Here is a 23,896-nt window from a genome sequence, read left to right on the forward strand (position 1 = left end):
AGCCACGTGCTCGTGTTTACATGTCTTCAAATTTCAGGCGGGATTTGCCAACAAAACAACACAATATCAGATAACCTGACTCACATTAAGAAGAGAAAACCACCGACAAGAGGAGACTCGGCTACAAGAGTAAACTTGCTTTTAGTAAACGTTATCGAGTTATAGCCTACGTGAAACAGCATGGGGAATATCCAGTCGTCAAACATGAGCATTCCCTTTGGTTTGTGCAGTTTGCCTCTTTCCAACAAAGAAAAACTCAAGAGCAGCACAGAGGGTAAGACTCTTTGTTTAATGAACACATTTCCTTTAAGACTTGACTTTATATTATCCACAACTCAGTAAATAAATGACATTGTAATCATTTCCTGACATTACAATGCAAACTAATAGGCTAGCACTTTAACAGATGGTCCACATTTAACCTATAACCTATAGGCTGATCTTTATTGAGGGATCTGGTAGTGATAGTTATCTGTCTGTAAAAAAACAAACAAAAAAAAAAAAAAAAGCAAGACAATAATTTGTTTACATTCGCGATATGTTATGTATCCCTGCTGCTACTATCAGTTAACAGGATAGGCACAGTTGTTGAAGCCCATTTTATTGCCCCAATATCTGACCCTGAACCAGTGTCTGAGCTATCTTACCACATCTCATATTAATTAAACTTGGTTATTTGTTGTTTTAGACAGACAGGAAATGCCTGTCGCTCAGTCATTGCTGTATTGAGCCATGTGTGGCTGAGAGAGGTTCATAGAGGCCTCTGGTGATGTCATAGCTTTCCCAGACCCCTGCGGGATGATGGGATAAAGACTAAATGGTTGTGAGAATAGAGAAGGAAGTGACTGGACATGAACCAATGTAATCTAGAAGAAAGGAAAACAAACTATTTCAGTATGTTTTTAAACCTTTGGACGGTCCCTTTCGTTCTGTTTTTTCCTTTACGCTGTATTTATTTATGCCTCTGTTCATCCACATTGTTGTCCTAGTTCATAAATAGGTCATGCTGTTGTTTTTCTAACATTATTAGCTCAATCCAATGTAGTGTGGCAAGAAAAGAAAGCCATTTTCTTGTTTTCAGACAGTGCAAACTCATATTTATCTTAAATGCTGCCATTTTCTTACTGTAAGCCAACTATGATAACAGCAGTGTACTGTGTTCAACTCCAACACATTTAATGTGACACAGTACAGCTCCTCAAAAGAGAACCTCTTTTTTAAGACCTTGGATCTGGCGAGGATTCAGTGTGGCAGGGCACTTCAGCAAAGCATAATTAGTCTAACATAATCTCTATTTGCATTGGCAGATGTAGTGTTGTACAGTATTTTCTTTCACTCTCCCTACATGTTACAAATGTTTGAGAACATGTACACAAAGGCTTTCTTTTCATACATACCTATATGTACCACTATGTGGCGCCACTACATTATATTGATATCACAAAGTGGGGAAGGGCCATTAGAGAGCTCGGGACTTCATGACCTGACTTTGGCAAGCATAGGGATGAGTTCATTAGTTATTTGTAGCCAAGCATAGCTCAATCTTTCATCACCCGCCCATTATATCACTGCATAATACATAAACATTGTTTCTATTTAAACATCCATTGTCCAAATGTTATTAAGACATGTGCGTTGAGTTGGAAGTGGGTTGCTCATGTCTTGTTGCCTCAAGCAACAGATGTAGTAATGTCCGCAAAGATCTGGTCCTATGTTTGAAGCTACAGCAGGGCCTGTCTTTGAAGAGTGCGTTAGAGCCCTGTGTCAGCGTGGTTTGGCACTCTTTCAACCACGATGTCAGCAGAAGACCTGATACCATCAGACAGGATGAGCGTTTTGAAAGAGGATGAGAGTGGAGAAAGGAGTTGAGAACGCCGAGTATAGAATTTCAGGTCAGACTTGATCTGTTGCACAAAGATCCATCACCATGACTGCTTCATCTGTTGTTTTCCGATTCCTTCTATACTTAGTTTGTCTCAAGTTGCATGCCGCATAAATGATCTGTAATGCACATAAAGTAAAACTGTGTGTGTGCAGCCTTGGCCATTTCATGCGATGAAGCTCTTGGGTGGCATAAGGGGAGGCAGTTAAACATTCAGCACTGTCGTAATTATTCAAGACTGCTTGACTACATGCATGTGTGTTTTCTTGTGTCTGTGCAGGAGAGAGGGAGAGATTAGAGAGACAAAAGAGAAGAAAAATGACAACACATCATGCTTTTATTAGTATTATTTACTGGATATATATATATATATCACCTATTAATTATCTGTGCTGATGGAGAGTCTGTCTGTAATAAAGCAGTTGCCATACATTTTTAATCCTAATTTAAATTTCATGAACAGCTCATGGCAGCCGTTTCTTCTTATTGTGGCTGAGGTCCTTAGTGATCTGGAGATTAGTATCATTATTATGGTGATGTCTTTAAATAACTTTTCTTTATCCAACCAAAACCTCAAACCCAAAGAATTTGTGGTTACAATGATATAAAATTGAGAAAAGCATCAAATCCTCACTTTTTCAGAAGCTGGAATCAGCGAATGTTAAGTGTTAGTGTTGATTAATTTCCAACTAATGTTTTCAGCCCTTTTTATTATTGGTCTCAGTTTAGTTTACCTCAAACCAGCCCTATATTCAGTATGGCTTACAATGCAGTGCAAGAAAATCACTCTCCATATTCCATTAACTGTGGAGACTAGAAGCTTTGATCCAACCTGATCTGTTTTCAGCTTAAAGGCTGGCAGCGGACCCAAGATTTCCTTTACCGCAATCGCAGTTTCCTCCTCTGATGTTCCAGTTCATTAAGGTTGCCTCCCCATTTTGCTTGTCTTGTCTCCCCACTTCCAAACAGGCGGAGAGAGTTTGGGCGTCCCTAGAACTATGAGCCGGATGCTCCCCATTAAACTTGGCATAACGTGTGGAAGCACCTGAAAATGCTATTAGAGACAGAAAAACAATTTCTGACGAAGGCAGCTTGTAAGTGAAAGCCATAGTCACAACTCTAACTTTCAGAAACAAACATCTACAGCTTTAACCTGTAGATGTTTGTTTCTGAAAGTTAGAGTTGGTAAAAAACATGGTAGCGGACCCTGGTCTGGAGCTCATTCTTATCATATACCATTGATTCAAACACAAAGAGAAGGAGTAGGAGAAGCTTTACTAAAAGTAATAACAAAAGCACTGCATTTTTGCCTCTGTATTGCTTGTTGTGGTTAATAATTCTCTGGAATATTAGATACACTTTAGGAGAGGAAGTTCTCATATTTACAAGTTCCTAAAATAGACCCATCACCCAGCACTCTCAGTATATCAGTGTCCTGTCCAAAGTGGGGGCCCCGCAGAAGTTTCCCACACGTGTCACAGGCCAATGTCATGACAAGAGAGAGAGGGAGAGAGGAAGAGGGTCAGGGAATGGGAAGGCGGCAAGATTAGCTTCAAGGTGGGGCAAAGAAAATAATGAGTAAGAAAAATAAAATCTTACCGACTCATGTTAGGAAGAGGTAAGGCGAGGGGACCTGGGGAACGGGAAAAGGGGCACAGATGGGCGGAAGCACTCAGCAGTGTAAAAGTGTTAAAAGGTGAACCGAGTGTCTGTTAAATTCACCGCGGTGTTTCCTCCCTGCAAATCAAATGCGAGGGTTATGTAACGGGGTGTTTATGGTGCCCACAGTCTTTCATGTCTGAAGAATTTCAGCGCTGAAAGCCCTACCTGTTGCTGGGCCTATAATTGTTTACCTGTTTCAACATTTTAGCTACATACTGTACATTGTAACATCTTAAAGCGTTCTAGACTTGAGATCAGCTTACAGAGTTCCCGTTGGCCCATGCCCTTCCGTGACAGTTGTCTTTGATGTCTGGTATGCGGTTCGTCTATGGCGTGAGCCGCCAGATAGCGGCATAGCGTCTAGTGTCCAATCCAACACATTCCAAGTTTGCTAGGTTCTGACAGCACAGGAATTATCAGTTACATTTGATGTCACTTACTGGCAAACCCCTCATCAAAGACCTTAGATTAAAGATGCATATTTTTGAGTGGACGCAGGACTTAACAGGGCACGATTCAGACCTGTGTGATTTGCTGCTCAAGTTCATCAACCTCATCAATCATCTGTCTCCTCTTTGTACAAAATTATATTTCCTGTCCTTTTACTTCTATTTGATAAAATATATAATTGTGTTTATTTTGTTGGACTCCAACTTAACTGAGTCAGCCAAAACAAACCGATATGAATCAAAGGAAACCAGAGGGACCCTGGCCTTTTGCTGCTGATCTGCTTCCCATTGTACATCATTTATTTGTCTTATTCATAGTCTGGAGAATAAGACAGGAACCCAGCACATTTCCTCCCTCCGTCCCGTCATTTTCTGAAAATGTCATCAATTTGAGCATCAATCTTTACATTAGTGGAAGTAATAGTTGTCAGATGAATGAAGGGAAGCCATTTTTGTTTGACCTGAATCCTTCAGAAAAGAAATACACACTGTCTTACATTTATTCATTTAGCTGACGCTTTTATCCAAAGCAACTTACAACTGTTATTTATATCAGAGGTTGCACGTCTCTGGAGCAACTAGGGGTTAAGTGTCTTGCTCAGGGACATCACCATCACCAACCAATCTTGTTTTCCTTTGCAAAGGACTGAGATTTGATAGACTCATACAGATCTGTTATACTGCCCTTCTCACTCTCATTCGGCCTGCATTCGGGTCGTGGTCAGTGATCCTGACGTGATACCTCAGGTAGCGCAAAAGACAGAAGCCTCTGTGTGCTTAGTGATGGGCATCCGTCCAGAACAGGGTGGTACACACCTCAGCTTCAAGCTGCTCCATGGAAACCTGGGATGGATGACAGCTGTTTCCCAGGAGATCTAGACTAACAGGACCTGCTCTCCAATTGACTACTTCCACCTGAGTCAGCAGCGAGCATGCTTCAGCTCAAGACCCTTAGCACAGAAACAGCTGTATGTCTTTGACTTGCAACTTTTTTCTAAAATAGTTGTGGAAGGAAGATGCGTAAAGGTGAAAGGACAGTGGCTAAGGACAAGAACTCTGGAAAGGAAATGACCCTGGCACTTGGGATACAATGCTGGCATGACTGTAGAGGTAAGCTGACAGGTAAATTGGAAAAATGCTTAAAAAAGAAGTGTTGAAATGACTCTTTTGCTGAAGACAGGTGCAAGACTTTATCTGAGTCCGTGCATGATAGATCTTTGGAAGAAAAACTAGCAAGCCCTGAACATGTGAGTGACATTATTTCAGCTTATTAAACCCCAGCATGACTTCAGTCAAAGGGCATGAGTTTTGGCGTGCTACATGAAGTGAGGCAACGCTGCTAGTCTTCATTAAAACATAAGCAAAGAGGGCTGTGGGCCTTGGAATCGCCCTTGACACAAAAAGCATGTTATTACCTAACCTGCGGTACACTGATGCCAGTGGCTTGAATGTCTTTTATGACAGCTGACTCATGCACCCAGAGCTCTCGAAGGAGAGGCCTGACTTATGTCCCCCAGAGTGTCAATTATATGTCCTTCATGGTGATGCACAGTCCAGTGGAGAACAAAAACTGCTTTGTGTTACTGCTTGTAACTCACAAGTTCATTTGGTTTTGACATGGGGATCTGTTTTTTGGAGGTGAGCCGCGGTTGCAGTACAGAGACTGTGACGATGTCATGAAAATAATAAGCATCAGTCAATAGCCATGACGGGAAACCTAAAGGAAACAATCAGTGGATGCTCAGACGCCAATGAATTCTGCATTGACAAGAGCAACAAAGTAACTTCTGTGACCTTTGACATGTGCAGACCAGTACTGTTTGTCCAGTCTGATTTTTCTGCCTTTTATGGGAAATTTGTAGCTGGACAGCGTGTGTGTCACTCATAACCTCCAGGGAGGGGCAGAAAAGGGGCAACCAGCGGATAAGCATTTGACAGAGAAGCCCATGTAGCAGTAAGTTACCCTACATGCAGCCCAGGTCTGTCCTACTGTCTCTGGCTACCAACTGCAGAGGAATGGAAAGAGGTTTGGAAGGAAATATGCTATTAAGTAATGTAGTACCTGGAGCTCTCTGCTATGCTTATATGCTTTCCTTTGGGACTGTGAGAAAAAATGAGCGAACGCTAATGGTCACTGTATAGTATGTCAGCTGCTGGCTGTTGTTCCTGAACTTCTTTCACTTTGTGGAAACACTGGAATCTTTTTCTGAACCGAGAGTTTGTCCAAGCTTGTTGTTGAAAGTGGGCTTTGTCTTTTTCGCATTACTGAGTGGCTGCACAGGGTAATAATAGCAATGTGTCATAACCCCAGGGCCTTTACTGGGTCACTGATCCCCTCACGGTCAAGGTCTACATCACCATGGACACTGGTTGTATGTGTTGAGGTCATTTGGTTACTGCTAGCAACATGTTAATCAGTTAATATTTGATTTTGGAAATGTCTTGTTTATATATTTTTTTCTTTTTATTGTTTGCGATAGTTATTCCATGATGCAATTTGAGGTTTACAGAGGAAATACCATGCAAAAAATGATGTTGTTCATTATGAGTGTTTACTGCTTCTTAATTGCTTCTGTGTGTCTAGCTGTGTGCACATTTTTAAAAAGCACTTTTCACCCTTACACAATAATATTGTACAGTAAAAGACTGCAAACTCAGTTCCACTTCTCAGGAACATTAACTTTAATAAACTGCAGCTCAGTGAGAAATTACATTATATAATCGACACATGAAAGGGGAGCAACATAAAGAAATTGATTAAAAAGTTAAAATGGTTGTAGCTGAAAAGCCCCGAACCGGTCTGCTTAGCAGTTCCCCCAAACCACTCGGGTTTCTTTAATGAGATCTTGGATTCTTTTCTCCTTAATATTTGAGAGTGAAGCAATTTAGAGGTTAGAATTTGGGAGCCTGAAGGCAAATTCTGACACGCCTTAAATTGCTTAGGAAGCGATTTCCTTTTTGAACTGTGTCATAAATTCTAATGATGTTAACAGGTTTAATTGGGATCTTCTTAAGACGTCTTAACTATAGGTTTGTTGTTTAATATATACCACAAGAATTCACTGCATTCCCCCCGTACGCCTGGCAGAATTAATGTGAATTTGGCAAAACAGTTTTTACAACTGTGGTGTGGCAGTGAAATGCTGTGGGTCAAACAACATCCATCTCTTTTTATAATATCCCACAAAAACACACATTTATACTGTTATGCACACACCAACATAAAACGCCTTCCATATTTACACACAACGCACTTTATTTAGCATAATATACCTCTCTCTTTACAGGGCTCACTTTTATTTTTATCCGTTTAAAAATATATAGCTTTACCTTGTAAATCTGAATGCTCGACCAGAAGGTCTATTTCTGGAGTGTGCCTGACAGGCCGTCTTGAGCGAGCCTACTGCTGTGTATGTGGAGTCATGTTAAAGATGACAAAGACCTTGACATGTACACCCGTAAGACCTTCCTGCTCCTTATTAGTCCTCTGACAACTGTACAACTCAAGGAATTTTCCACTACATCAAGCATGCTACCTGTCACTGTTGAAAAAGGTGAAAGGAAAAAGGAACAAATGAAGACTGAATTCTTGTGTGGAACAATGTTTGTCCTTTTGGATCACAATGATGGAGACTGATTGCTCCATCTTGTAAAACAACAAAAAAGATTGAGAAATGACTGATTATGCAATAGTGACTACCTGAACCAAGATGTACTTGCATCTGAAGCCACCATGCAAAGGGCTAGAAGAAGTTGGCTGTGTTGTTCTGGGTCAAGAGTATTTCCTGCGTCTCCTTCGGTGGTGCATCCGCTCCTCATCTCAGAGAACACCAAGACAATAGAACAGATGGAGGAAGAACACTGTCCGTGCATCTGGTTAAATGCATTGAAAGGCCATTTTTAGCATGTCTCCCACTGACAGAAGCCTAAAACAACATTTTGGTGGAGCCGTGCCACTGTTTCATGTTCCACGACCACAAACTAAAAATTGTATTCTTTATAACAAAGTGCAATGTTGATTTATTGATAGTTTGGGATACTTTTAAATGCTCGAGAACAGCAGTAAAGCCATTCAACCAAACATTTCTTCAATGCAACCCTCTGACTGTTGTCGTTGCGTTAGAGTAGCAGGGGTCATTTAATGTCACATGTTACATGATGTCGTGATTTAGACTCCGTCAATGGAAAATGAACCAGGAAATTCCTCATATTAAACTCAGTATCTCTGTTCATTACAATTACCATCATTAACTTTACTATGGGCGTGTGGACTTGTCCACCTATCTGTCAACAGACAAATAAAACATGAAGGAAACTAATTAGACAGCTGCCTGACCTGGAAATAGAACCACATGCCTGGCTTTAGAGCAAGCAAGGCTTTATTGTGTAATCTAACATTCTGTACAATAACTCATAAATCATGAGGCTGCTGCAGCCAGTCACGTATGGCTTTCAGATGAATCTTGACAGCCTGCCTACCAACAGGAATGGTAGAAAGTGATTTCTCTTTGTGCTAGAGGCGAGTCGTAAAACAAAATATGAATTGGGGATGTCACAACTTATTCTTGAAGTGCGTCGAGACCAGTCTATGGTCAGGAAACAGACTATTGTGATCTGTGATCTTCACTTGTGCTTAAGCTTTTTGGGTGTAAATATAATTAATTATATTAATGTATACTGTCTGCTACGTAGCAGAAGAGAATTACAAACTCAATTTTACTCAACAACCTGTTGTATTGTGACAAATATATCAAACAGAAAGTTCATTAATGACCTTGGAAACAATGTTTTGCTACAAAAAACTCAATTTCCACCTACTAGCTTTTTCCGGACCTTGAAACCGCATGCCACAGCCTTCCTCGATGGAGTTTGCTCAGTTGTCATGGAGAAACAGAAGCTCAGCTGCTCAGTACAACAGCCTCCGTTTACTGAGGAAGACCATAAAGTGCGGTTGAAAGATCAAGAAAAAGGTGATGGTGAGATGAGTTTTTTTGTAAGAAAACAAAGTTGTTTCTTTCCTTATGTATAGTATTATAGCATGTTGTGAAATGCTAAACGGTTAAAATGTAGAAGAGGTATTGACATATACTGCAGTGGTGAATCATGTTCTCTCTGGGTTTTAACTCGACTAATGGCCACTGAAGGCTGTAAAAGTTAAAACGATTGACTATTGAAAGTATTTAAAAATGTCTTCTGAAAACAACCCAGCGCACTGAAAGAAATGATTATGGAGTGAACATGAGTAAAAGCTTATACACCAATTGTCAATTTACTGCATTACTGTGCAGTGTCCATACCAGAGGCAGGGCCTTTCCCCCCTACTTGCCAGTGATTCACTTCATAGTGTTGTTTTTAATTTACTGAAATCTGAAATTGCGGAAGTTAAACCAAGCATGCAGGCATTTTGTCTGCTCAAGACTGCCACAGCATTCAATCTCATGATCTAAGGATTTTGGAAATTAGAACAATCTGTGAGGGCACCAAGCACATGGTAAGAGCTCCCAAAATGGCTCCAATTAAAGGCAAATGCTGCACTGTTGCTTTGATAAAAAAAAAAAATAAAACATTTTCAACTCAGTATGTTTCATGGTCTACGTGAGGGACTTGACCGATACAATGGCTTTGGCAACAGTTGAAATACTGCATTTTTGAAAAGCAGGTGCTTGACTCCAATGGCCTGTTAAGAGTCGACCTAATGAAAAGACAGGAGCACGTATTGAAAGCAGATGTGAGTGTACTGTAGTAGAAAACAGCGCTCAAGCAAAAAGAGGTGACCAGAAAAACATTGTATGAATGTGGCTCATTGTGTTGGCCCATGTGTGTTTGATGGAGATGGTTGTGTTCGCGTTGAAGGTGGGTATGACTCACTTCATCCATTAGATCAGTGGCTGGGGTTTGGACAGCCGCCCTCCCCTGATACTGAGACCACCGCATACAAACCTTCCCAAACAGCCATCTGCTCAGCATTTCTACACTGCCTTTGAATCTTTAAAGAGAATTAAAATACTGCAAATGTAACACTTTGCTGTCCAAGGACCAGTCACTACGCTTCTCTGCATGGCAGCAGTCACACTGCTGTGAGCCAAGTTTCCTTGAGCAAACGAGGCATGTCTGCCCTCCTTCTGTAGAAATAACTTTATTCGCTGTAGCGGCCCTCGTGAGATTTGCTGCTTTATACAGATGCTTTATACCCAAAAGGGGGACAGTATGCATTATGATCCATTTTAAGGCAAAGCAATCTCGTTTGCGGCCAATTAAAGCAAAATAAATGCAGCTCACAGTGTGTGGTACTGTATGTCCTTCACCTAGTTTTGTTTGTGTAAATCACAACTCTGGACCAATCATTTTCACACATCACACCAACTAATCACTAACTAATAACCAGAATGTATGGCTCTCTACTGCAGTGGGAAGCTGTCGAGTCCAGATTTGAAATAAAGTTGAAGTTATGTCTTAATTCTGTTTGTACACGAGTGGTTGAACCAGGAATGGAGGCTCTTTCTCAGTTGGTCTCCACATCAACTTCCAGAGGCATCTTTGCGTCTGTCAGAGCAATTAGACTGACATATCTGTGTTAACAGTGTCCGGGGGTCAGGTGGCTTAGGGTTATGCCATGTTGGAATTAAGGCTTTTGCTGAGTATGAGGAAGACCACTGACACGCTCTCTAAACTAATGCGTTTTATTTGACATTCCACAGTCCGCAGACTGTCTGAATGTACTGAGTGAGTTCTCACTGCATATCAGAGTGGTATATACAGTGCATCGGTTATGATTTATGATTTGAGTTCAGACCCAGAAGCTGACTTGGACCAAGATGGTGAAATTACAATAAAGATAGTTTATTGTAACCAGGGTACGGGATGATGTGGAGGCAGGCAGGGTGAAATCCCGAGGCAGAAAGCAAAACAGGATTACTCAGAGATAACATGACAACAACAGGGAAATACAGAAGCAAGGTTAAACACTAGGTTTTGGCCTGTATCTTACCACAGTGGCTGACGGAACGATCTGGCAATGAATCACTGGAAATCTGGGGTTGAAATACAGCCAGGCAGATCAGCTGATGAGGAACAGGTGTGTGTCATTGGCTGGGATGATATCAAAGGTGCAGCTCGTCTTAAAGAACCCCTAAAACTTAATACTATTGGTCAATACTACTTGATAAACATATGAAGCTACAAGCACTTCAGAACCAGCACCTCTAAAGCTCAATAGTTAATTAACATGTTATATCTTGTTGATTTAATCCCTAGAGTCTGGCCATCACCATGTGATTCCCAGTTATCTGCGCCTTCCAAAACCGTTCAACGTTGAAAAATAAATCACTTTTATGATGTGACAACTCAGTGGTTAGGGTTTAGGCACAAAGACGGCCTGGTTGGGTTCAGGGAAACATTGTGGTTTGGGTGAAAATGACTTAGTTAAGGTTAGGGAAGCTTCATCATCATGGTGACAATAATAAACACATGGTCAAGGTTAGGGAACGATTGTGGTCATACTTTTCCCCGCGGTAACGTCTGATGTTTTGTTGACTTTGTCGCTCTATAATAACGCCACTTGACTTCCTCTTGTGCTCCAGTCATAATTGCTAGAGCCACTGGAGAGCTTTATCACTTAAACATAAACACATGTCGTTTTAGGGCACTTACTGAAACAACTGATGCTGTTGTTCTACTTCGGGGGGAGAGTCTCAAATAAGCTTTTTTTCCCCAGATGACAAACTATTCCTTTAACATTTCTCTGCACTGTTGAATATTTCTGCAGACATCCAACAGTGTCTTAAACGAGTGTGCTAAAAATGATCCTGAAATGATCCTTTGGAATAAATTCAGCCCAGCAATCATTATGCTTTTATTAACACCCCCATAGTCTGCGCACAGGCAGTATAGCAAACATCAGGGGAAGCAGCACTTGTTACTGCAGCTCTGCTGTGTTTACAGGGAAAGCTTGATTTCAGACTTCATCGCAGCCTCATATTCACTTCCTTTGTTAATCCCCTTTTGCTGTAGCAGATCTTTCTTTCTAAGGGCGTGGGGGGAATTTCACTTCTGTGTCGTTTCACCCCAAACACCATTCACCCAAGGCTCATGTAAGGAGCCACCATATCCTGCTAAAACAAACAGCATTGAGGAGGTAGAAACAAATGCTTTTGTCTTTGAGTTATATTTAGTTCCAGCCTGCCTTCACCAAAACGCCATCTCTCACGAGGCTTGTTTGCCCTCAAGCTGAATGAGCTCATATATGACCATGGTGGCAGCTCAGAAGCCCTATTTCCTCTGTATGTGATTTGGATCACATCAGTATAGTCAACCTGCGTACATGAAGCAGAAATGAAACCCCTAGTTATATGCACACATCTGCATTTTTTATTTCTTTTCCGGCAGGCCTTATTTAGAATATTTGACACACAGCTGTTGTAGCGCCTCAGGCCCCTCTAATTCTCCACTATGGGAGATCCACTGTCCCGGCACTCCCTTAACTCATGCTCTCAGTCCTGCAAACCCTGCAGGCTGGGGCTCCTCAGAGAGCGCTGTGGTCCAGAAGACAGGAAACAGCTTGAGAGTAGCCCAGCAGTCAAGGCTGTGGGAGGGCAGAGGATAGGGTGGGAAAAAAGGGGATTTCCTCATATGGCGCTTGTACTTTTATCAAACGTGTGCAGTACTTATATGTTTGTCTGACATATGAATAAAGGTTGATGACCTCCCAAAGATGGCTCTGTGATTTAAAACTCCTACACCAAGGGTCAATAATCTTGCAAATCTCTTTTCTTTGTATTCAGATCAGTTTGAACTCTTCAGGATGACACTCAAAAGCAAAAGATGTTAGTACCAACCACAATCAGTGATCTTGTAATCACTGATCGCGGCTATCAACGTTTGCACCCTGCTGTCTGCCTGACCCCTCTGTATGCAAATGCAGGAACAAACTGCCTTGCTTCCTTTAGATTACACATGATGTGTGTCTTATCAGGCTACAGGCTACACACTCATTTGGCTTTATCCCAGGCTTTGAGTGAGTAATTAAATGAATTATTCAGAAGCTCTGTGATGCTCTTGGGGGGGGGGGATCTCTGCTTACTGTGTCTTTAAAGTCGTGCAGAGGGGAGCCTACACTAAAGAAAGGAGGGGGCTGCTGTGCGCCAGTTGGAGGTGTCTGCCTGTCGCAGCGGCTTGGGGTTGACATTAAGAAGAGCGTGTCCATGCTTCAGCTGGGAGATACGGCGCAATTTGGATGCATAGATACTGAGCTGGTTCCAGGCAGATCCGCATCAGACCGAGGACACATGGATGGACAGAGAAATATTGCATTCGGAATTAACTTGTCAGCCGGTGCGAGGAATCTCTCGATATAATGGGGAATACGACACCTAAACCTTTAATAGGTGAGACTTGTTATTAATTAATGTGTCATTCACGAGGCTTGCGGGGAGCGGTGTCTGTGTGGAACAGCTTGATAGCCAGAGATACACATGGCTAGTCGAATTCATCTAGTTGTGCTCGCTCTGCGTCCAGACGCGCTTCCCATCACGGGGGAACTGAGCGTGATTCCCAGGGAGCGAGTCCAAACAAGCGCTCCTGCTGCCGCGTTTCTCCCAAATGCACTTTTTTTACCCATCATTTGTAGAATATATTCTGTGATGTAGCCTTAAATGAAAAGCAACACCGTATGCACTGTAGACCAGCATCAACAAAAGGCATTAATATTATCAGAAAGGCTCCTTTGTCCTAATAAACACACCAGTTTGATGTTTTAGCAGTAAAGACTACTCTTGAATGTAGTAATACGGTAAGCAGGTTGACCACCATTGCGTCCCTGATTGTAAAATACAAACAACCAATTTCTAAATGACTTGTGCATTTATTGGCTTCTCAGTGTCTGATTTTTGAGTGTCACCATTCGGTTGGTGCACAATCACAGTCTTTCTTGCTGCAGGTTTTGTGTCACTGTACTATATATTACAGTGTCTAAATCTGCCTTTTATTTCAGACAGAATTTTTTATTTCTTGCCTGTTTTTTTTTTTTTTTTTTGCCTCTGTACAATGTTGTTTCATACATAGATGGAGTACTTTATTAATCCCCAGTAGGAAGTGTTAAAGAGGCTAAGTCACACATGAATCACAAAACAAACAACATGAGGACACATAAAAGCTGATAAGAAAATGCAATAAGAAAAACATAAATAACTACAATCCTAACTAGAAACTGAACAAACACTAGCAGCACCATACGCTATCAAACATTGCTTGGTAATATTCTGTAGTTATCCCAAAGTAAAAGCAGTCTTATATATAAAGTACAATCTCAAACGTGTGAATTAGCCCCAGGTTTAAATCTGATGTTATGAGTTCTCAGATTATCACTTTGTGATGACACAAAGCATTTTACTTGATCATCAGTTCCCCATATCACTTTGATTTAATGTCTGCCACACTCCCACGCCCCCAACAGACCCACTCGGAGGCTAAACGATGCGGTTACTGCCACCAGAGCCAGCTGACGTAGGGTTTGGCCTGAGAACAGTTAGTCACAGAGGAGCAGGAGCGGCTTTGGTCCTATTGCTTGCACTGTATGGTTTCAATTAACATGTAAATTAACAGAATATCTGCATTTGCTGGGTTAATATTAGCTTTGGTGCACAATATATAAGAGAGCTGGTTTGTTTAGGTTTATTTCTCAATGTTTATTGTGCAATGAGTCATTGTGCAGGTCTACGTGTGATAGAGACATCAAAATACCAGCTGTGTTTTTACCAGCAAATGTATAGACTATATATGTAAGATGTAACAGACCGACACTGAAATTCCATTAAAATCCACAGAGGCTCAAGTCTTGCTCAGTGAAGGAGTTACAGTATGATGAACACATACAGCCTAGAGATATGTAAGAATAAAGAGCCTGATCATCTTGTGGCCAAAGATAACTCTGACGAATGCACATAATCAGTTTTACATTTCAAAAAGCTTCCCTTGGCACAGCAGTGTGTCTTGTGCAGTCTTATGATTGCATGTTATTTGTGCTTTTTCTTTCATTAGGATTAAGGTTAGGTGGACAACAGGGAGACACTATTCCGACTGTTTCTCTCTAAAAGTAACTGAACCACATGTGGTGGCAGAAATATACTGCAGGGCCTATATGAGACTTGTGGCTGAGCGTTGCATCGTAACGTTTCTGATCCGCTGCCTGAACTGGTCTCTTCCTCGTGCCCTCTCCCACTGTCATTTCCCTCTCATCAGTTTCCAGTCCATAATTCAAACATATATTTCTGGCTCTCTCCTATCTTCTGCTGTTGTCATGATTTTGGTGGTCCATCCACCTGCATCTTTCACTGACATTTGATGTTCAACACTGATGTTTAACACAAGGTCACTTTGTTAAAGCTTGGATAGGCAACGTTGGAGAAACTAGCAAGAGATAGATAGATTTCGAAAGTATCCAGCCGAAAAAATTCCACCTCCTCCCTCCATTTCATTCGGTCCGAAGGTCTGAGGGTACGAAGAATTGCTTATTACAGTGCTGCGACAGCCAAAAATTTTTTTTTCTGTCAGAGCATTTGATTTATTGATTGCTGTCAGGATGTAAAGACAATTTTTTACACAAATATAACAAAAATGCTTCTGAAATAATTTGCCTTCCCCAGCTTTAAGGTAGAGACTGTTAATAAACACATTTTAATAGTTTTCCAACAGGATTTGTTTGATTTTTTTATTTTTATTCGTTTGTGCCACTTATGGAGTAACAGTACATATGGAGTAGTACATTACACTGGAGTCAAGATAAGCATCCAATTGTGCGACATACATACACACAAACCATTCTGAAGGTATTTGCAGAATCCTCAAAGATTTAACCATCTGGTATTCCTTCAGCTGCATCATAAAAAAGAAAGACTATATTTCCTATCTAGGAAGCTGGAGATGACATATGTCCTCGTTTGAAAATGATAGAAACAAACAAAAGTTATATTTACATTCAGTGTTATGTCACCAAAACTCATTGTGTGTATCCTTGAGGTCTAACACTGAAAGTATTTCCTTTCTCATAAAACATTTGCAGAGCTGATTTTTTTTAATTTTACATTGTTTACATCCAGGATTTTCTTGCAGTCTTCTTCTTCACAGTCTTTGTTGGCGCACGATTGCCACCTGATGATCAGTGAAGTCATTGGCAGGGCTGTGTATCAAGTCGCCCACGTCCTCATGCACAAGGCAAACAAAACCTCATAACAAAAGTGCTCCACAGCACTACTAGAGGTCACAAACTCCACAAGTTATCTTTAAGTTTGGTTCACATTGCGCCAAATGAGCAAAGAAGTCTGGAAATACCTTCAGAACTGATGTAAGTATTGATAAAAGACACAGATATTTCACAGATCGCAGGGTATTTCTTTTTCAGGAAATCTAATCCTTAGCTCTGTGACTCAAATGCAATGTTAATACATGAGAGGCACAAACTGGGGCTAACATTGACCATGAAGTGAGCTGTCCCTCACTGCATGCCCTGCTGTGCTATGCCTTTCATCTTATAACGGCTAATGTCTATATCAGTCTTCATTGTAAGTGCTTTAACCACAAAGTCATTGTATATCACTCTGTCAGCGAGGCAGTTGAGCCTATAGGTAGCCTAAGACCTAGGCTAACCCTCACATGTTTTTCCCTGTATACTTTGACCAAAGTATATATTACTCCCTCAAAAGCCAAATTTCCTGGAGTAGGAAGGAAAGGGGTACCCGCACATCATTTGAGATGTTACAGATGGTCTTGCTGCTGCTTCATAGTTTAGAATATAATCAGTGATAATGTCTAATTTAGGAAATGTACTGTGGAACATTTCGCTGAGTTATTGTCTTTACACCAGATCACAGTGAATTTTAAACAGAAATGTAATCACTCTGTAGCCCTGGAGGAGAGTAGAAACGCCCCCTCCCTTTGAATATTGGATTTCAGCCAGTCTATACCATAAACACTCCTCTACAGCTTTAATTTAATTTAATATAAAACCCAGACAATCCGAGTCTCATTTAAGCCAATGTTCACTTTGTCATGTTTGATTCCTGATCATCCTTCATTTGTTTTGTGATGCTCGTGGAGAAATTCTTTTCCCAAGTCGGACGTTGACTCCTGCGAAGACCAAGATCAAACATTAAGCCTTTTATTGGGGAATTTCTTTACTGACTAGCCAGCGTGTGATTCATTCTCCACTTCTGAAGATAACTGTGGAGGAATGAAAGGGGCTATTCAGGGTTTGTTTATGCTGCAGGCCAAGGGTGTGTGTATCCCAGAAATAAGAGGAAGACTTACCACGTCTGTTGTCGACTTTTTTTGTTGTTATGTTTCCTCTCTGCTGTGATGCTACCAAATATTAGCGCTGCTTACATCTAGGTTGACTTTACATAAGCCAAATGTACTTTTTCCCAGTCATATATATACACATGGGTTTTGTCTAAATTTACCTTATTTTATTTCTGTGATATAAATTTTCCATATGGATGTGGTAAGAAGACTGATTTGGAACAGTTTGCCTTTTTATACTGTAAATGTGGGCTACATGCTAAAAGAGACTGTTTAATGTACTCGTTGAGAGGAGCAGCTTCATGGTGTCAGTGTGGGAAAGGAAGTGTGTGAGACTGTGGGCTTTACAAAATTGGCCTCTGCCCTCCAAACCAACTGCCATGGGCCACTCGCACACGAGTTATTGTGTGCTGATATGTTTGCCTCTTTTTCCAACAGCTGGTGTCACTAACATTGATGTTTTGACCTTGTCTGAGTCACACAAAATCAGACCTCCTGTTCATATACCACGTTTCTTTCTAACGTGGTTAATCAGCTTGAATCATTGATGGCTTACTTTTCTCTTACTATAGCACTGATCTCTTTCTACCCACAGATGGGACCCTGCAACCACGCCCGGCGACCAGCAGGCAGTACTACACCATGCCTAACAATGGGGCAGGTGTGGAGAGAAGAACGTCTGCTCCTCCGGTCAGCCTCAATGTCGAGTCACCACGCTTTCACCCGCACGCCAAAGGCAAGAATATCAGGCTGGATGGGCAGCTTCGCCGTGCAACACGCAAGAACAGCTTTTGTAATGGCATCACTTTCAGCCACAGGCCTGTCCACCTCTATGAGAAGGTTTGTTTTTAACTGTTCATATACTCAATATATGTTAAGCAGCTAGAGGTTTAAAATCACCTTTTTACAAATTATGACCCATTAATGCAGGTGCGTCTTCGTCTGAGTGGCGTCCACACTGGCTGGAGTGGAGCTCTACGCTTTGGTTTCACCAGTTTGGACCCCAGCGAATTGGTCACTACAGACATCCCCAAGTACGCTTGCCCAGACCTGGTGACACGGCCTGGGTACTGGGCCAAAGCTCTGCCTGAGAGACTGGCCTTGAGGGACAACGTGTTGTCGTTCTGGGCTGATCGTCATGGAAGGGTTTTCTACAACATCAATGAAGGAGAGCCCATCCTCTTTCACTGTGGGCTCAGCATCGGCTGTCCACTGTGGGCCATCATAGATATCTATGGCATTACTCAGGAGGTCACGCTGCTCGGTAAGCATTTTATTATGTTGTTCATTTACTCTGTGAAAACACAATAAAATAGTTGTTTTTTATTATGATAGAGGCAGGCAGACGCTGCCTCATAGAGAGGAACACATTTCACAATTGACTGGTCGTGAGTCTGTACACAATTCATCATTACAATTCATATATATCCAATAAGAGTAATGGATTTCTCTGGACGGGTATGGACTTTAAGGGCCAACTAGAAAGCCATGTATTTTGACCATGGCTTTAACAACCTTGAAACCTCAGAACTTATTTTTATAGTGTCAACACATTCACAGCTAATTTAAGCAGCTTCCTGAGAGTTCAGAGAGCAGCTGTGCAATGAAGCTCTTTAGCCAATATAGTAGGAGTAGGTAGTTGGGTCTGGGGCGGCTCAATGATCCACCATCTGTGTGAATACTAGTTTGTCTAGAAAACCAGGACCGTGATATAGCTGAGATCAACCGGATCCGAACCGTGGGTCTCATCCTGAACCTCTCACTGTTAACCGCTCTCCCTGTTTCTCCTTTAACGCTCTCTTACTATCACTTTCCCGCGCTTTGTCACTTTCTCCCTCTTCCTTCATTTCCACCACCCTCTCCCCTGTGGTTCCCTCTCGTGCTCAGTGGGTGTGTTTATCTTCACTCTGACAGGAGCTATCGCCATGTTTGGTCAATGCGGCAGATCCCAGGAGCTTTGGTGAGGGGCCAGTGCACTCAACTGCTCCAGCATCACTAGAAATAGTAATAAAGGAATGTATCATAAGTCAAAGGGGGACTAGCACCAGACTTGTTTATATCAGCCCGTCATACACAGAGAAATTCAGCTGTACTTTGAACTTATGTACATGAAGCATGGCAGTTTAGGGAGCTCATGCTAATGAAAAAAAAGAAATGAAATAGGGAGGTAAATATACCGGTGACTGTCAAATAAACAGCCGGCCGACATAGCTTATTTGTACTCAAAAGTAAGGTTTGTTAAACGCCACAACAAACATTAAAACAAGTGCGGCATACGAGGGGCTCCTCATGTTGATGCTTGTTCTAGCTCTCTTATTGCTGTCCATCAACATCAACAGTAGCTTGCTGTGTGAAAGACTTGTTTAATCTTGTATTTCATGAGCTTGCTGTCAGTCACAGTGGGGAAAAAGCATTGTAATATTGGATATACAGCGACTGACAAATGTTTTAAAAATGTGCAGAAATGTTGTCATAATTATTATGAGCAAATGTCAACATTTATCTTATCTTCATGTAAAAACAATTGCCTCAATTGCTTGCAGATCAAATGCAATCACAAAGTGACATAACACACATAGGAAGCTGCTTCCATTCATAAATGTAATAATTTATTTCATTTTGTTCTGCATATTAGTCAATTATTTCATTATATTTGGTTCACATTGTGCAATGGTGCATTATATATGCATTAATTAAATAGAAAGTGCCATATATTCCCTGGTTCCAGCTTCTTAAATCTGACTATTTGCTGGTGTTCTTAGTCTTCTTTGACAGGAAACTCAGTATCTTTGGATTTTGGACATTTGGTCAGATAAAACAAAACATTTAAAGACGTCACTTTAAGGACATTGTAATGGTAATTTTTCACATGTTTTATAGAAAAATTACAAATTTAAAATGCCAAAGAAGGACCCTAGAACAAATAGGGACCTAACTAAAGGGTCCTGATCTTACTTGCGGACAGATCATATGATACTATGTCCAAGTCACATACTTGTTTGTCCGTATTGTCCACCACAGAAAGCACGTTTGCTGAGAGTGTGGGATCCAGCTGCCTGAATGCAGCCCGTTTGAGTGCTTATCTGCCCCAGAGTAGCCACGACTCAGCCAATTACAGCAACAATCAGCTGGAGAGCAACCAGGCTGTTGCTGCCAAGATGGCCAACCTCCAGCTCAATAACTACACTCAGCTCATCCCGTGCTGCTCCTCCACCTCTTCCTCCTCTACACCATCCTCATCTGCCACCACTGGACTCAATGTCCCGAGGGTGGTCCGAGGCCTTCCTTCCCCTCTGGACAATGACTTGCACTTTCACCCGATCCGTGGCTCTGATATAATACTCTCTGCAGACCGATCCGCCGCCTGCATACACTTTCTGGACAGCAGCCGAACTCTGGTGTTCAGTGACCGGCCGCTGCATATAGGTGAGACTATGTACGTGGAAGTCGGCCACCTGGGCCTTCCCTACTTTGGGGCGCTGTTGTTTGGTTTAACATCCTGTGACCCGGCTAGTCTACACGCAGGGGATTTACCGGCAGACCCCGAGGTTCTCCTGGATCGTAAAGAGTACTGGGTGGTGCACCGGGGTTTTCCCATGCCTTGCTCTGGAGACGTGCTCAGCTTCAGTCTTCTGCCCAGCGGAGAGGTTCACCACGGGGTGAACGGAGTGGGACGTGGCAGGCTGCTCTGTGTGGACTCTTCTCAGGTCCTGTGGGCCTTTTTCACCCTGCATGGGGCTGTCAACAGACTCAGGATACTAGGTAAGCTGAGTGTATTTACAGCAGCACACAGAGGTGATATCATGAACCAAAACACTTTTTGTGGAATTATTCTAATTATGAAATGAGACTGACCATCTTGTAAAACACAATATACCAATGACAGACTTTAAGCAAAACGTAGGCATTTCGGGAAATATTACTTTCTTGCTGAGAGTTAGATAAGGATATTCATATTTCTATGTTAAATATAATGCTACAGTCAGCAGCCAGTTAGCTTAGATTAGCACAAAGACTGGACACGGGGTTTTGTGCTGGACTGTTTCCATTGCCACACAACAAGCGGAGACTCCGGGAGGTTGTGAGTCACAGCCAAGAAATAGTCCGGCACAAAGCCATCAGTAAAACAGTGAACTGTTGTTTGATGTGTTAATTTATGAGCTTAAGAGGTGCTAGTAGGCAGATATTGTTCTCTATGGACAGAGCCAGGCTAGTTGTTTCCCCCTGTTTTCAGTCTTTGTGCTAAGCTAAGCTAACTGCCTGCTTGCTCCAGCTGCATATTTAATGGATACAAATGAGAGTGGTAATCAGTCTTCTCATTCAACTCTCCGCAAGAAAGCAAATAAGCATAGTTCCAAAACGGACATGCTCTTCATTTATCAGTCTATTTTTGAGTCTAGGCAGATCCTGCAATTTTTTTCCCACACTAAAGGAATGCACTTGTCTGCATGTGTCTGTTTAGTTTAGGGCTGTGACCTGTCTGTCCTAGTCCCACTACTCCCACATAAACTCCCATCAGCTTCTGATCCAACAATATTTTTCTCAAACAGGAACAACTAAAACTTAAAGTAATATAGCAAATATGCATATCTATTCTGACTGGTTAGGGCCGGTCAGCGTAAAGCCTTACACTCTACAGTTAGGGACACTGTATTGAAACAATACCAACTACAGTGAATTACACACTTTGTCTGAATGCCACCTTTAAAGGCTCTACATGAATATAATTATCTGGGGTTTCTTCATTTGTATTTATCTTTGTGACACAGGAACACTGCAGTCTAGTCCTCCCTCCACATCCCCCAGCACTTCTCAGAGCAGCAGCCCAGATGACAGTGACTCAGACCTGGCGTTCAGTGTCAACAGATCCTCCTCTGCATCTGAATCCTCTCTGGGTAGGTTACCAAATGATGACATAATGCCTAATGTTACAATGTATGTAGAGGCCCTCACGTGGTCACAACAGGAAGGGTTTTATGGTGTAGAGAGGTGTGGCGATTCTGACGTCTGGTCTCATTTTCACATTGATGTGGTACATACTAGAGCTTCAATGATTAGTAGATTAATTGATAAGTCACCCGGCAGAAAATGAAATGCTAACTATTTTCATGAGCATCAGTCATTTGTATAAAAATACAAGCATTCTCTTAAGTTTCTCAAATGAACGTTTGCTGCTTTTCTTTGTCTTAATATAAGTGAATTGAATTTTTGGCAGATTTTAGACAATAGGTTAGACAAAACAAGGCATTAGATGACATCACCTTGAGCTCTAGGATTAGTTCAGTGTTTTCACATTGAACTAATCCTAGAGCTCATACTGTTTTTGTTACATTTTAGTTGAGCAAAGATTAGATTCTAACATGGAAATGTGTATTTAGTATGGCTTATAAATGAAAAATAAACACAGACAAAGAATAAAGAATAGAATATTTAGAATATTTATTCTGAACATCTGAAACTGGCTTTCAAGAAAAAGAGTTATCTGTGTACATGCATCCATGTTTGCATAATGCAAGACCCACATGTTTTCTTTCTTTCTCTCCCTCTAGTGACTGCTCCCAGCTCCCCTCTCAGTCCTCCAGTCTCTCCCACCTTCACTGTCTCAGAGCTGCCCCCTGCTGGAAAAAATGGAGAATGCACTATTTGCTTCGACCAGGAGGTGGACACGGTCATCTACACCTGTGGACACATGTGTCTGTGCAACGACTGTGGGCTGAAGCTGAAGAGACAGATCAATGCGTGCTGTCCAATATGCAGGAGGCCTATCAAAGATGTTATCAAAACATATCGGCCGTGATGGTCCAGATGTTTAAACAGGTGCTTCCGCTGCTGGATGCCACCTGTGTCCCCTTCTCAGGCTTTGTTTGGACATGGATCTTGGCCCCAACTGGACATTAGCCACGCCAGGACATAATAGTCTGTGCCTATATTTTCATTTTATATGGAAATCATTTCTGGAGAAACATTGGGCTCCTCATGCATAGAACTGTGATAAAGCTCATCTTAATTCATAGACTACATATATGAGCTCATCATCAAGAAAGAAGAGATGAATCCTGTACTCCCATTTTGTATTTTCCATGTGAAGCCACATGTATTTGCTGAGCAGAAAAGTCTGCTGTGAATATTTTGTCTTTACCCTCATTGTCCTAGATTTATGTGTGCTTCAGCAGAATATGCAGACCGTAGTCTATGACTTCTAGTGCCTTCTAGTTTTCGTCACATTGTGTGTCCAAGTAATTATGCTAACAATCCTAGCCATATTTTCAACGTACAGTACGGAAAGGTTGTGGTGAAAAAGGCACACAGATACAGAATGTATGCAACGAAAAGTGTAATTGTAAGTGAGAAGATGCAACTGTATGGTGAGTGTGTTCAATGACATGCTTTAAGAAAAGTATGTTTGGAAAAGAATCTGGTTTTGCACAGTGAGAGATTAATAAAAGTCGATTAAGTGTGATTAAAATGTGTGCAGTTTCAGTTTCAAGACTTTAAACTCTGGAGGTTCACTATAAAATTTAAAGAACAGGTTTTCTCCATCACAATCATTTTTATTTAGCCCTAACAGATCCTTTAACCTGAGAGAAACACTGATCTTCTAAAAACGAGTAAT

The 23,896-nt window shown here is 41.6% G+C and overlaps 1 protein-coding gene across 3 annotated transcripts; it reads left to right on the top strand.

The window, feature by feature from the left end:
• neurl1b (neuralized E3 ubiquitin protein ligase 1B) lies at window positions 1-23,743 on the top strand. Of its 3 annotated transcripts, XM_046031561.1 has the most exons (7): window positions 248-274; window positions 4,997-5,103; window positions 17,879-18,123; window positions 18,214-18,547; window positions 20,305-21,045; window positions 22,053-22,178; window positions 22,833-23,743. In XM_046031561.1, exons 2-7 carry the CDS (start codon window positions 5,010-5,012, stop codon window positions 23,078-23,080), a joined length of 1,788 nt encoding a protein of 595 aa, XP_045887517.1. In that variant the 5' UTR covers window positions 248-274; window positions 4,997-5,009; the 3' UTR covers window positions 23,081-23,743. The 3 variants fall into 3 exon arrangements, with proteins under 3 accessions (XP_045887516.1, XP_045887517.1, XP_045887518.1); XM_046031560.1 differs by lacking the exon at window positions 4,997-5,103 and having other exon boundaries at window positions 1-274; XM_046031562.1 differs by lacking the exons at window positions 248-274; window positions 4,997-5,103 and adding an exon at window positions 13,146-13,376.
• The last annotated feature ends 153 nt before the right edge of the window (window positions 23,744-23,896 follow it).

This window comes from Micropterus dolomieu, linkage group LG19 (genome assembly GCF_021292245.1).
Source record: "Micropterus dolomieu isolate WLL.071019.BEF.003 ecotype Adirondacks linkage group LG19, ASM2129224v1, whole genome shotgun sequence".
NCBI lineage: Eukaryota > Metazoa > Chordata > Actinopteri > Centrarchiformes > Centrarchidae > Micropterus > Micropterus dolomieu.